A 13,647-nucleotide genomic window follows, 5' to 3' on the forward strand; every position below is an offset into this window, starting at 1 on the left:
GTAAAACAGAAAGCAGAAAAATCCAGGATTGGGTGAGAATGAAGAAGACCAGAGGAGACAGCAGAAGAATGAGCAATGAAGCGCGAGGAGAAAGGAAAGCGCAGAAGTGACAGATGAAGAAAGCAGAACAGAGATGGTAACCCCGCTGCACAGCCTTCTGGGTAAAAAACATCAATAATCCCTCTTCTTTTGCTCCTCATTTTCCTCCTCTTCTCCATCCTTCATCCTGGGGATGTTTTTCAAGCTCCAAGCTCAACAAATTTGATCCTTCTTCTCCCCGAGGGACTGATTCCCGTTTAAAATCATTGATACTGATTACCCCGGGCCTGTCATATTGATCCGTGAGATTTATTGTTGGCCGGCTCCTCCAGAGGTCTCTGGCCTCGTGTCCCCGCGCTGGCAGTCATTTGTTAAACACTCTCCCCTCCTGACAGGGACACGCCGGACCAGGAGCAAACACAAACACCCGACGAGGAGGAGGAGGAGGTGCTCACTGCAGGTCCAACGGGGAGGAGCAGGAGAGGAGGAGCAGGTGAGGAGGAACAGGAGAGGAGGAGTAGGAGAGGAGGAGCAGAGGAGGAGCAGGTGAGGAGGAGTAGGAGAGGAGGAGCAGAGGAGGAGGAGCAGAGGAGGAGCAGGAGAGGAGGAGCAGGAGAGGAGGAGCAGGAGAGGAGGAGAAGGAGAGGAGGAGCAGGAGTAAGAGAAAATGAAAATTCTTGCATTATTTTTTTGGGAAATCAAAAAAATATTTGTTCTTAATGGGAAGAGCCAATACTGTCTGATGTCCACAACAACATATTTTTCCATACAAGACAAAAACAGGCTGAATGTGTTAATAATGTTCTATAAGTTTGATTGAGGAAATAAAATGCTGTTTATTTCCAGCATTTCTATGATCCCGGAGCCTGAACGCTGAATAAACACTCCCTCAGAAATGAAGAGGAATATCCCGATTCTTTCCAGAAACATTTCCGTGTGATGACAGGATAACTTAAAGCGTTTGCATGTGGCTGAGATTTATTTACATGACAGTCTGCAGCTCCGTTTTGCAGAAGCAAACACGGATTTCACCGCTAATCGCCACGACAACGGCCATCACTCTGATCCATCAGGTCTCTGAGATAGAGTCTGTAGCCGTGAAGTTCAGCAGAACTTTGGACCGCTTCGTCACCAGCAGCTGCACAGCTTCACTCGCTCATCTGAGCCGCTACGAAGCACCGCAACCCAGGATTCTAGACGACACTGGCAGCAACGCGGCCCCCCTCCCAAGTGAAACTACATGTCTCATAACAACCAGAACCAGAACCGCGAGGCTGACTGAACTTTTACCACAAACTGGTCCTCATCAGATCTTGTTATTGCTCAGAGGCTCAGTTTGCTGCAGTCGGAGGTTTAAGTGGATGACAAAAGTAAGACGCTGAAGGATGCTCAGAAAATCTAAAATATCGTCATGTCAATATTTTACAACTATATAAGTATCACCAAATAGATCGTTCCCTACATCCTCGTTCCAACGTTTGGTGACCACTGAGATGCAGATCTAAATATCTCTGAAACTGTCCTTTAAAACCAAAGCATCACAGAAAAGATCAGCTGTACAACAAAAGGCTTCACCCGGGGGGGGGGGGGTGATGAGAGCAGAACGAATCCACATCCCAGGATCCAAATCCAGCCTTCAGTTTTCGTCTCTCTCAGGAAGGACTTTTCAGGAAATCCAGTTCTGATCCTTAATGAGAATTTATGCAGGTTTGAAATGATTTTCAGCGCTGGTTCATGCTGCTGGAGCCCGTAACGGCTGCAGGGTTGAGGAGGTTAATTAGTCCAATTAACAGCATTATTCACACCGTTAATTCTGATGAGGAACGCCGCGGATCCAAAGACGGTTCTGATGGAGACCGACTTCCAGGCAGAAAACCGTCTGTGTACCGAGGTCAACCAGCAGTAATGGGGGGGGGGCATCATCATCAAGTCATCCTGACGGATGCAGACAGCAGAGAGGCGGGAAGAGAAAACCTCGCCGCTTCATCACAGTGTTTCCTCTGAACAGAACCAGCTGAACCCAAACATTAGAACCGGATCTGGATCAAGGTGGCGCCCACAGAAAAGACAAAAACACGAGCGTCAGTTTGAATAAAAATTAACTACGGTTAATAACGGCTGTTCTGGTTCTGGTTCTGGTTCTGGTTCCATCAGAATCTTCTCGAACATTCTTTCCTGTATTCCAGATCAGGTTTTTCTCTGAGCTTCTCGTCTGTGGTTCTGGTCCTGCAGTCATGGTGGGCGTGAGGTTTCAACCTGACATTTACAGTCGGTGACCTTACATGGGGGGCTTCCTTCTGCTGGGGGAGGGGCCTGAACGCGTGCCGCTGCGCTCGGCGCCGAGCGTCACGTCTTCTTCTGCATGTCTGAGGATGAAATGCCAGCGTGTGCGTCTGACAGGCTGATCTGTCATCCTGGCGTGTGGCCATGCGGCTCAGACGCCCTGATGGATTGTGGGACAGAAGGTCACCGCGGCGGTCTGGACCCCCCCAACACACACACCTCCTCTCATCTCGCGGCCATGGCCTCACCATCTCGCGCTTGTTGTGTTTCCTCTCTTCATCTCTCCATCCTTCCGTCTGGGCCCGGTTCCGGTGAGGACGACGAGGGTCCAGATCTTCTGTCAACTCCTCATGTCCGAGTTCTGGAAGAGAGCACGAAGGGAAACATCAGATTCAGACTCTTCATCCTCCCTCCAGCCCAGAAACCATGAGCTCAAACACAGAGAAGGACAAACGATGGAAGAAAAGTTCTACATCTGCCGTCGACAAACCAGTGAGGATTCAGAAATGCTAGAACAGGTTCCACTCATTTCTGCTCTGAAATACAGAGCATGTCGTTTGAACTCCGGTTTGTGCGCCTGAGGCTCACTGAGGCCAGGAGGAGTGAAACCACCGGGATCAGGAAGGTCTGCTCATCCGACTGCTCATCCAACAATTTCTCATGTCTGTGTAGCCCGTTTGCAGGGTCACATGTGTGTGTGTGTGTGTGTGTGTGTGTGTGTGTGGGGGGGGGGGGGGNNNCAACCCCACAGAGTTCACACTAGCTTCACTGCAGCCACTAAAATGACCACAGAAACATGAAGATGACCACGAGGGAGGCGGTGGCTGTCTCGTTCGTCAGGACAATAAACCCACATCCCATTTAAAAACTGCTGAACTTTTATTTTGAAAATCCACATGAGCCTTTTTCTTATGTTTATTTGACACATTAAAACCCAGCAGCTTCCTGTGGTCGACGCTCAAACGCTCTTCTAATAAGACGTTCTTAGAGGAGCTTTGAAGAGCCCGGCTTTGATCTTCCACATGAATCCTCTTATTGTCTTCCTTCTTCAGGCTCTTCCAGCGACACGGAGAACAATGAACGCCATTAAAACGCTGCTCCTTCCTGCTGCCGCCTCGGAGCAGATTCTCACATGTAAACATGCAGATTTGACACTTTCTGAGACGCGCAGGAGGAGTCGATCGGCCTGAACACGAGGTGGAGGAAGAACTGGAGTCACATTAACCCTTCACGCCGCATGGCGCTAATCCTCATTTAATCCGGGATTCAATCCACTTACATTTGAGGAATAGTTTTATGTCACTGGAACTAAACATCAGCCATGAAGGAGTGTAATGAATCCAGGGAGCTGCTTTCTCCTGTTGTCCCACAGGAACACCGTTAGCTTACCTGTGGGGATCTGAACACACCTGACACAGGTGTGAACCTCGTGTAGCAGCGTGGTGGAGCAGAGAAGACAAGAGGCTCCGCCCACATAACAGGAAGCAGTTGCTGTAAGTTGCTGCCTTCAGTCACGCTCAGATCAGGTAATAAACACCTGCAGGGTCACAAACAAGAACCCGGCGTGGTCGTGGCGCGGCGCCATCAGAACTAAACAGAAAAACGAGAGAACTCGGCAGGTTTAACCGAAATGGAGGAAACAGGAGGAACGAACGCGCCCGTCAGTGTTGGACTGAGGAATCAACAGCCACGTGTCAGTCAATCACTCGAGTGTGATTGCTGAGTCAGCATTCACACTAGAGTGATTCTCCTGCTCCTTTACAAACGGCACGTAAAAACTCAATCACACTTTCAGCAATCTTTCAACCAAAACATTCAGCTCCTTCAGGACGTTACCGCGTGTACTTTTGCTATTTATGAACTTTAAAGTTTTTGAAATATTGAGCTAAATATCCCCAAAGAAAATGAATGAGAAATTACTCAAATCCTTCAAAAACGTTGAAACTTATGAACTTCAGCAAACTTTCAGCTGCAGACACCATCCACACTTTAGAATGTTCAGAAACTACTGGGTTTTAGGGTAATTTGAATTTAGCTTTTATTTTTTTACATGCTAGCTGTTTTTGCCTAATTTAGACTTTTTACCAGTTTTTTTAGGTTAATTTGGAGTTTAGCTAAAATGTTAGCATTATGTTAGCTGTTTTGGCTAAATTAGTTTTTTGTGTGGCTAAATTAGCATCTAGCTAAGATTTTATTAAGCTTTCAGCTTCAGCATTTTCAGCCATTGGCTGAACCAGATCTGGGTCTGACGGAAGTTTCTGTAAAGACTTGGATCCTGTTCTGTTTGCTGCACAGCAGAGACAGGAAGTTTGTTCTGCTGTGTTGAAATCCAAACACACTTTTTCTGATTGAACTGTTTCATCTGTCCGGACCGTCAAAGGTCAGAGTAAAGACAAAAGAGAGCCTGGCGGTAACAGCTGAGCTTGTTGGTAAACGGAGACGTCTGTGGATTCTTCAGCGTCAAACGATGAAAGATCCTCCCAAACTGCTGTGGACGACTGAGGTTTTCAGAGAAGTTTTGAGAAGATCAACACCAGGAGGACCACGTCTCCGAAGGCCTCAGAGGAAACTCCCCTGAATGATGTTTTTTTTTCTTGGTTTTATTTGGTGAATAAATCCTTCAAAACCAAGAAAAACCCCCAAAGCCGTTTTTGCTCCCAGCAGAGTGTTGTCATCTGGTGATGCTTTGATGTAAATGTGTCTGAATGAAACAGTAAAGACGTTTAGGTGTCCTTTAAAGAGCCCGTCTTGGTTTGTTATGATGTCTGAATCCGTTTTGGATCCGGATCAAACAGAAAACTGTATTTCCTGTCATTTTCTGCTCCTCCACAGTCGGGTTTTTGTGTCTTTATCACAGAAACGCCTGCTGTTCTTCATCCATTTTTAATTACTTCCCTGTTTCGTTTCAGTCACAAGGAAACTCTTTGAAATCCTGATTCCTGTGTGAAATGATTCCGTGGATCTGTGGTCATTTCATCTTCTCTGAGAGTCGGATCATCCGGAGAACGAGAAGCCTCACAGCGTTTGGCGTTCTGGCGTCCTGAGGTACAGACCTGGAAGAGGTGGTCTGCTGGAGGGACGAGGGGAAGGAGACAGGAAAACTCCTGATTCCTCATAAAACTCTTCAGAATAATCCAGTTTAGACGTTTAATCTTTTTTTTAATCTATCGTTAACCCTTTAACACCCGAGATGTTGCTGGTGACGCATAAATAACACTTTCTTAACATACTGTAACTTTTCAACCGAGGACATGATCGGTCACAGAAGTCCTGGTCTGGACTGCCGAGTCCCGGTTCAGGACCTGGTGCTCCACTCGCTCCAGGTGGAACTCCCTCCTTCCCATGAATGTTCATCTCCTCACAGACTCAGCCTAAAGACGGCGTCGCTTCCTCCTTCATCCTCCAGCCTCTCTGTCGGATCACCTGACTGTGAAAAATGGCATCCTTAGAGTCAGAAATTACCCACAATCCCTCATCCTCTTTGTTTGGGTTTCATTGTGTTGTCCTGAACGACATTCACAGAAATATGACAGCTGCTGCAAGGATGCAGTAAATAAAGGTACCTGTGATTACTCTGACTGGTTAGGGGCGGCGAGCGCTTCACGTGCACAGAGGGAGCTGTGATTGGTCCGTTCAGATCCAGTCTGGATCTGAGCAGCTCTGACAGTCCTGCAGGTCTGAAGTGATGCTCTGGTTTCATTCTGGTGGTTCTTGTGATCAGGAGGGAAATGGTGGAAGGAACTTTGGTCCTGATGTTCCAGCGTTCTTCTCCAACATCCTTCATTCTTTCCACAACGTCACAGCAGAACTCCCGTCCAGCCAATCAGCAGCTTCTCTCCCAGCCGGAGTGACCTGCAGAACCCGATGTTCCCAACAGAACCAGAAATCCTTCATCTGATCCATAATCTGACAGATTCTCACATAGATGGAGACTTTCAGCCTCAAAACTGAAGACATTCATGAGCACCAGGGTGGAAGTGTGATGATCTGGGCTCAGTTTTAGGAAAAATCTAAAACCTGTATCATCTTCAGGACATAGTCTCTGCAGAGCAGCAGGAGTTCATTAGAAATTCACCTCTGAGTTGGTGTGGAGTAAGCCCAACTCCCCTTCCCATCACCTATATCTGAGAGATCCCTGTTTACACTCTGTCCTGCTAGTTTACAGCCAATACACAACTCCAGCCTAACATTCCAGAGCAACAGAAACGGCAGAAACATAATTTCTATCCATTTATCCAGTTCTGATCCAGATTCCAGCTCAAACCAGGAAAACAAAGACGTTCATGGATCTATTTGTCTGCATCACAATGGGGCGGAGCAGGAGGCTTGTGGCCCCGCCCAGCGTATTTTCTTTCATCTCCTCCTGATTCACAACAGTTTGACTAAAGAAAAACTCGGAAATTCAATTTTAATCTGAATTTTCTTAACCGACATGATAACATGTTAAAACACCGGAAACATTGTGGAACCAAAATGAAAAGTCAGATTTCATCATAACTGATCTCCAAACAGCGCTACAATATTTTATTTAATGTTCTCAGATCACCTTTTTATAGCAATTAAATTAAGTTTATCTGCAGTTAATTATTATAATTAATGTTTTATTTAACCTAATCATTGCTGTGAAAAGACTCATTTTGATGTATTTCCATTTTGTGTAACTGGTAAAAAATCAAAATACATCTAAAAAAATGCATTAAGTCATTAAGTTATTTTTTAATTGTAAACTTTGACACCTCACATAAGTATTTTATTAAATCTCAAACAAATAAAATAAATAAACAAGAAATCACCACAAACACTATTTTCATGGGAGTGGATTTTTAAAAATTCATCAAATCGTTTCGTTGCTTCTCCTGAGGAGAAATCATCTTTGGGGTTTGTTTTGCAGACAGACATCAGCTTCACCTTTAGATCATCAAACGTCTGAAAGGAGGAGGAGCCAAGCGGCTGCTCAGGTGAGACAGCTGAAACACAGACTTCAGTCCTGAAACGTCTCACAGACGGACGATGTTCTCCTGAAGCTGCAGAGACTCTGAGTGATGCAAACACAGGAATCTTTGGTCCACAGAAGGAAAAGGATCCAAACATTTAAACCTGATCGGTTTCTAATGGAAGCAGCTGATTTATGGAGTAATCCAGCTGAGGGGGGAGTGCTCCACATACAAAGCAGGACCTGGATGTCCTCCTCGGCTGGTCGAGGTTCTCCCAGATCCATCAGGAGGAGGACAGGACGGAATTCTGAGTGTGGAGGCTGAACAGAACAGAAGGTCTTCTCTGTGAGGAGCAGCAGCTCCGAGGAGCGTCTTCGTTTCAGGAGGAGCAGCAGGAGCAGCAGGGAGCTCCGCTCCTCCTCACGTTTCTCTGACAGCAGTCTGAGCAGAAGCGTCTGCGCTCTGAGGTTTGAAGTATTTAAGTGGGTCAGGAGCTGATGAGCTCTGCAGCAGCAACATTTTCTGCACCATTTCCATCCCTACAGTAACTTACAGTGACGTTCTTCAGCATCTGCTGCTCAGAGAAGCAGCTTTCCTCCAGAATTCCTCCAGAATTCCTGCAGTTTTCCTGCAGCTCGTGGTCATCAGAACGTCTGACTTTTACATCTAAACTCTGGAGAGCTTTTAGTTTAGAATTAAAACTCCAGAAAATCTGTTTTTTTTTCATTTAAATGTAAGGATCTTTTAACTGAGATGAACAGAGGTTTGACCCCGCCCCCTCTGTCACCTGACCTGAGGATGTCAGGATAAAACTCTCAGGATTGGATCAAGGGGTTACGGTCACATTAGCTCCTGAAAAAGCATCAAAACTCTGTAGGAAAGTGTGATATAAACCTAGTTTGGACCAAAACATCAGAATAAAGAGTTCCCGTCTGCTGAGGGTTTCGGCACCACGCCGCGGCTCGGCCCGCATCGTGCACGCTGGCTGCAGGACGTGCACAGCTTCCATCCGAGCCTCCAGAGCACCGTTCCTGGCACCAAACCAGTCCACGTCCTACTCAGAACATGCTGGATGTTTGGATCAGAACCATCACAACCACATTTCTGCTGAGCTCCAGCAACTCAAACTGGTTCTGAATGTAGAAACGCATCAACATTGATGACCTAGAAGATATTTAATCCTGGGAGATTAAAATAATCCGTTCTAAAAACAAAAAACTCCAAAATACTGAAGAAAAATTATGAAAACAAATAAAAAATGAGAAAAGCAGGAAAACTTTAGCAAACTGGAGTAAAGTAAAAACGGTTCTAAACAATTTTATCAAAGAAATGTTCATAATGAAACTGAAATAATGAAGGAATTGAATAAATTCTGTGTAAATTCAGGTAATAGTTTTTCACAGTAACACAAGAGATAAACGCTGGTGACAAAACAATAATCAAAATACATTTTCAACATGGAAAAAAACTATGGAGATTTGTGAGAACAGAAAATCTACTGCAGACATGAAGACGTCTGATGAAGAAAACGATAAGACAAGTTCTTAACTCCTCATTTGAAAAAAGAGAATTTTCTGACAGACAAAAGCGGCTAAAAAAATCCACTTTTTAAAGGAGCAGATCGTCACCGTCAATGAGAATCTGTTCTCAACCGATCCTCCTGGGAAAAATAAAATAAATACATAGATAAATAAAGGTTCAAATAAATGAAATAAATACAAATATATGTTCAATTAAATACAAATATAGGTTCAATTAAATAAATAAATGTTCAAATAGATAAATAAATAAAGGTTAAAAAATAAATGAAGGTTTAAATAAATAAATAAAGGTTAAAATAAGCAAATAAATATTAAAACAAATAGATAAATAAAGGTTAAAATAAATAAACACATACATCAAAAATAAATAAATAAATAACTGTTAACGAGTTCTATAACTGTGGTTTGCTGTTTCTATACTTCTCTTTTATGATAATGATCTGTATAGTTAGAATAAATAAATATATTTAAAGGTCTAGACCAGAGATAAGTAACTCCAGCCAGACCATCAACGTTTTCCAACATTCCAACATTTAGTATATTCAGTAATAGTTAACCATAACAAAAAACAATAATAAATTATGTTAAACCACGAAGTGGACCAAGAATTCTTTGACACATTGGACCATAAACTAATGTTGAATAATTGATCCATTTGGAGGTTTTGCTCATCGGAGTTATCAAATGTTCAAAGATAAAAACCGTTTTAATAACATGACATTTGCAGTTGTGGAGCTCCACAGGGATCAGTCTTTGTACCGACACGCTCTCATTAATGTCAATCACTTCCTTTCTGTTTCTAAGTCCTAGAAATGGATTTCAGCAAAAGAAAGAGTTGAAAGCAACATATGAATCAGCTTTAGCACATTTTTATCTCTAAACCTCCCATTAAATCCCTTTTTAAAGGTGCTTCAGTGAAGCCGATTTACAGACTTTAACACGTTTGCTTTGCTTCACCTGTTTTGGTGGAAAACACCAGTGAAACCTGAAAGAAGTCCTGGAAAAACCTGCAGTTTGGCTCTTCTAATGCCAAGCTCTCTAAAGTCCGGCTTTAAAAACTGACCTTTCCATCAGACGACTTCGATCAGCTCAATTGTTAACAAATTTATAAAAAGCTCAAACACAAGCGACCATCCAGCAGAAAACACCGTTCATTATTCAGAAGTAGAACTTCCAGACAGCAGCAGGCGTGGACGGTCCGACGACCGACGGCAGCGCAGACGCCAGACCGACTGCAGCGCAGACGCCAGCCCGACTGCAGCGCAGGTGCCAGACCGACTGCAGCGCAGACGCCAGCCCGACTGCAGCGCAGGTGCCAGACCGACTGCAGCGCAGACGCCAGACCGACTGCAGCGCAGCCAACAGACTGACTGCAGCACAGCTGCCAGATTTGTCTTATGCGGGACGAGTTCAGAACCCTGAAAATGATTAATGTCCAAAAGATTCCCTCATGGACACCTTTTTAAACTATGATAACAGGAAAATGAAGACAGAAACACAGACCAAACCACTGACTCAAAGACAGTTTTCCTGATGGGGGGGGTTGTTCACTGCTGTTCAGTCAGGAATGTCAGAAACTGGGTCAGCAAAGCCTTCAGAACCAGACACAGCAGAGGAGATGGAGACTCCTCCAGCCTGTGGGAGATGTGACCCAATGATCCAGAGTCCTTCATTCTCACCGCTTTTACTTTGGATCATTTAGAAAAACAAACAACTTTTGGTGAGAATGAAACCAGATCCTCAGTTTTGAGAAATCCTGACAGCTGAGGAGCTTTCCAGAAAAGTTCTGGTTGGACACAACCTCACGATGGATCCAACTGGGTCAGAAAACGATCCATCTGTCTTTGGTTCTGGAACTGGATGTTTGATCCTGTGGTTCCAGCTCTGATCCAGGCTCTAATGTAAAGGAGGGGGGTGAAATGGAGAGTAAGCCATTAAGGCTTGCAGCCACTGATGGGTAAAATCAGGTTTTTAATGGAACCTCCTGGTGTAATGAAACAGATCTGCTGCCACAAATATAACAATCCACAAACTTAATTATTGTTTCCATCCATGAGGTAATGAGATTTCTGAGGCGACACGTGCACCTCTACAAGAGCTCGTTTCAGCTGGTTCTCCATCTTCAGGTTCCTATGGAATGATGGATGCAGATGTTCTGTCACACTCTCCTCTGGTTTCACTGGAAGCTCTGAGCCTTCGAAGGACACTAGAAACAACATGCAGCTCTGAGAAAATCTGATCCTACAAACATTCACACCAACGTTAGATTGAATCAGAAAAGCTGGTTTAACCGTGTGAATCTATAATGTTAATCATTTTAAAGCAAGAAGTTTAGAACGATTAAAGTCTCAGTCACATACACAAGTGTTTGAGTCCATCAGGGTCATAGAGAGGACCATCTTCAGGTGAGTGCAGGTGTGTCTTACAGTTCCATTAAGGGTCATACGGCCACCATGTCATGAAATCGAGAACATGTTATTATTTGTTATGTTTAGTTCTCTGTGGTCTGTTTGGTGCAGTGTGATTCACATGTTGTTCCTCTTTCCCACTGTCCTCCGGGGAGCAGGAGAGATTTCAGGATACTGGTGGATCGCCTGTGTTGGCCGTGGACCCCACCTCTGGCTCGTCTTGGCCGTGCCCCCCATCTCAGTTTAGTCTGTTTAGGTTTGAGCTATTGTTTATATTTTATGACTGCCCTTCTTCTGTACAATTACTAGAAGGGAGGCCAATGAGGCAATTGTTTTTTGTGATACTGGGCTGTATAAATAAAACTGAATTGAATTGTACATGTGGTAGTTACTCATAAGAACAATGGAAGACGTACTTGTGACGTTCAGGTCATGCTGTTGTATGTGTTCTTACACCACACTCTAGTCCAAGATGAGTAAACTTTGGCCCATATGCTGCCCTTAAACTAATTAATCTGGCCCACAAAACTAGAATAAATGATCCTGATAATCCTAATGAATGCTTTATTTTCTCTGCATTTCAGATTTCTCCCCATAGTTGCTGCACTATGGGTGCAGAAAGTTATTCTGTCTAATTTTTTTTAAAGATATTTTATTTTTTTGAAGTTCATGTGTCATTTCTGAGTCGGACAAGTTTTTTTCCAATCACAGGATTGCAGCATTACTTTAAGTTTTAACCTGAGGGACTTTATCGGTGCAGTCGGCAATAAAATGAGAAAAACGAAATAAAAACTCCAAAATGTTCAGTCTTAAAACAGATTTTCAATCAAAATGAACGTGTGTCCGTTCGAATGTCATCTTCTGTCTTTCTTTCATAGCAGCAGCTGTTTGCTGTGAATCTCAACAAACCCTCAGAAATAAAGCGCATCCACTGCAGAAGCAGCACAGAAGGCGCACTTACACATTCAAAGAAGTGGGACACAAATACCCCCCCCCGCCCTCTGTGGTCTCACTTTCCATCACAGAAACCTCCTCTGGAAGAAAAATGCTAATTTAAAGGAGCTGGCTTCACGGTGGGGGGGTGAGAGGACTGCAAAGTCATACTTAGAAATATGAGGAGGGAGGATTCTGCGCTGCAGCAGAGTTCAAAAATCCTCCTTCCAAACATTTACAAGTCAGCTTAAAGGAAGACAAAACCACATTGGAAATCTCTGCATTTAATAAACCATCAGTTCAAATTGGTGTTTTTTCATCAAGCAGACGTGTTTCTGCTTTTTAATCAGACGTTTGCTCTCAAAGCTGCTCTCAAGGATGCTGTAACGGTTACGGTATGGAGATGATCATCCAGGAAACCTTGGGCTGAAAGCCTTGATTAATAACCCTCCTCGGAATTAAAATTCCTCCCCTGGAGTCAAGAAAATAAATAAATAAATAAATGAGCGAGAGGCGGGGCCACTCCCCCGCCGCTCAGCAAACAACGTCTGGATCTGCTGAACTCCCCCTCAAACACGCGGGTCATCTGCTCATGAATAAAGCATGGCGGCGTGGAGAGAAGCGCGCGCCGCAGACACGCCGCCTCTCATTTCTATTCCTTCTCTACAGTTCCGAGCGCCGGCGGGATGTCGATTCACCACGAGACCTGAAGAACGGCGCCGACCTTTCAGGGGTTCTGCTGTTTTTAACCCAATGAGAGGATAAATATTTACCAAAGAATTACTTCATTTGATAAGAAACTAAAACCTGATGACCTTTGACCTCAGAGAACAGTCGGGTTTTGTCAGGATGAGAAGGTTTACCTGGACACACAGGTAACTACCTGAGACTTAGTTCTCTACCTGTGAGCGGATTCTGAGATCTTTAGATAAAAGTCGGCCAATGTCTGCCTGTCTGCGCGTAGACATTTGCGCAGACGCTGCAGCCACGCTCGTCTGCTGTCCCGTCTAAAGGCTGCAGACGGAAGGGAGGAGATCTACGTCTGACCTGCAGGAGCCACCTAAACGTCTCAGCTGATCATCACGACGATCAGCTGATCATCAGGTTAATCAGCTGACGATCAGGAGGAACGAAGTGAAGACGTGGGTTTGAGGTAGTGGCGGGGGGGGAGCAGAACTGCTGGCAGCCTTCTAAACATCAGCAGAGTGATGAACTTCTGTCACCGCCGGCTGTGCAGGAGAGGAAGTCAGACTGTGACTGAGAGTCCGTCCTCCTCTGAGACCATCAGAACCGTGGATGCCCCCCCCCCATGTTAAAGACGGCTCAAACTCCACTTCCTGCAGAAACACTTTTTTTTAGTCCATTCAAGTCCCACTTCCTGCCTGGATCCTGTCAAGACGGCAGATGCTGGCCCCGCCCCTTTCTGCTCCAGTTATCACTTCCTGGTTGGCTGTTACTTAAAGCTCCATCGAGGTGTTTTGCTGAGTCGCACCCCCCCCCCCCCCCCCC

General features: G+C 44.7%; 1 protein-coding gene across 2 annotated transcripts in view; it reads right to left on the reverse strand.

The window, feature by feature from the left end:
• Window positions 1-13,647, reverse strand: part of sgcd (sarcoglycan, delta (dystrophin-associated glycoprotein)) — a 156,359-nt gene that overhangs the window by 102,353 nt on the left and 40,359 nt on the right. For both annotated transcript variants that reach the window (XM_024262426.2, XM_036215113.1), the window contains exon 2: window positions 2,571-2,683. In XM_024262426.2, the coding sequence (XP_024118194.1) occupies window positions 2,571-2,573 (3 nt within the window). In that variant the 5' untranslated portion in view covers window positions 2,574-2,683. The remainder of the gene's footprint in view (window positions 1-2,570; window positions 2,684-13,647) is intronic.

Source organism: Oryzias melastigma, linkage group LG14 (genome assembly GCF_002922805.2).
Source record: "Oryzias melastigma strain HK-1 linkage group LG14, ASM292280v2, whole genome shotgun sequence".
Taxonomy (NCBI): Eukaryota; Metazoa; Chordata; class Actinopteri; order Beloniformes; family Adrianichthyidae; genus Oryzias; species Oryzias melastigma.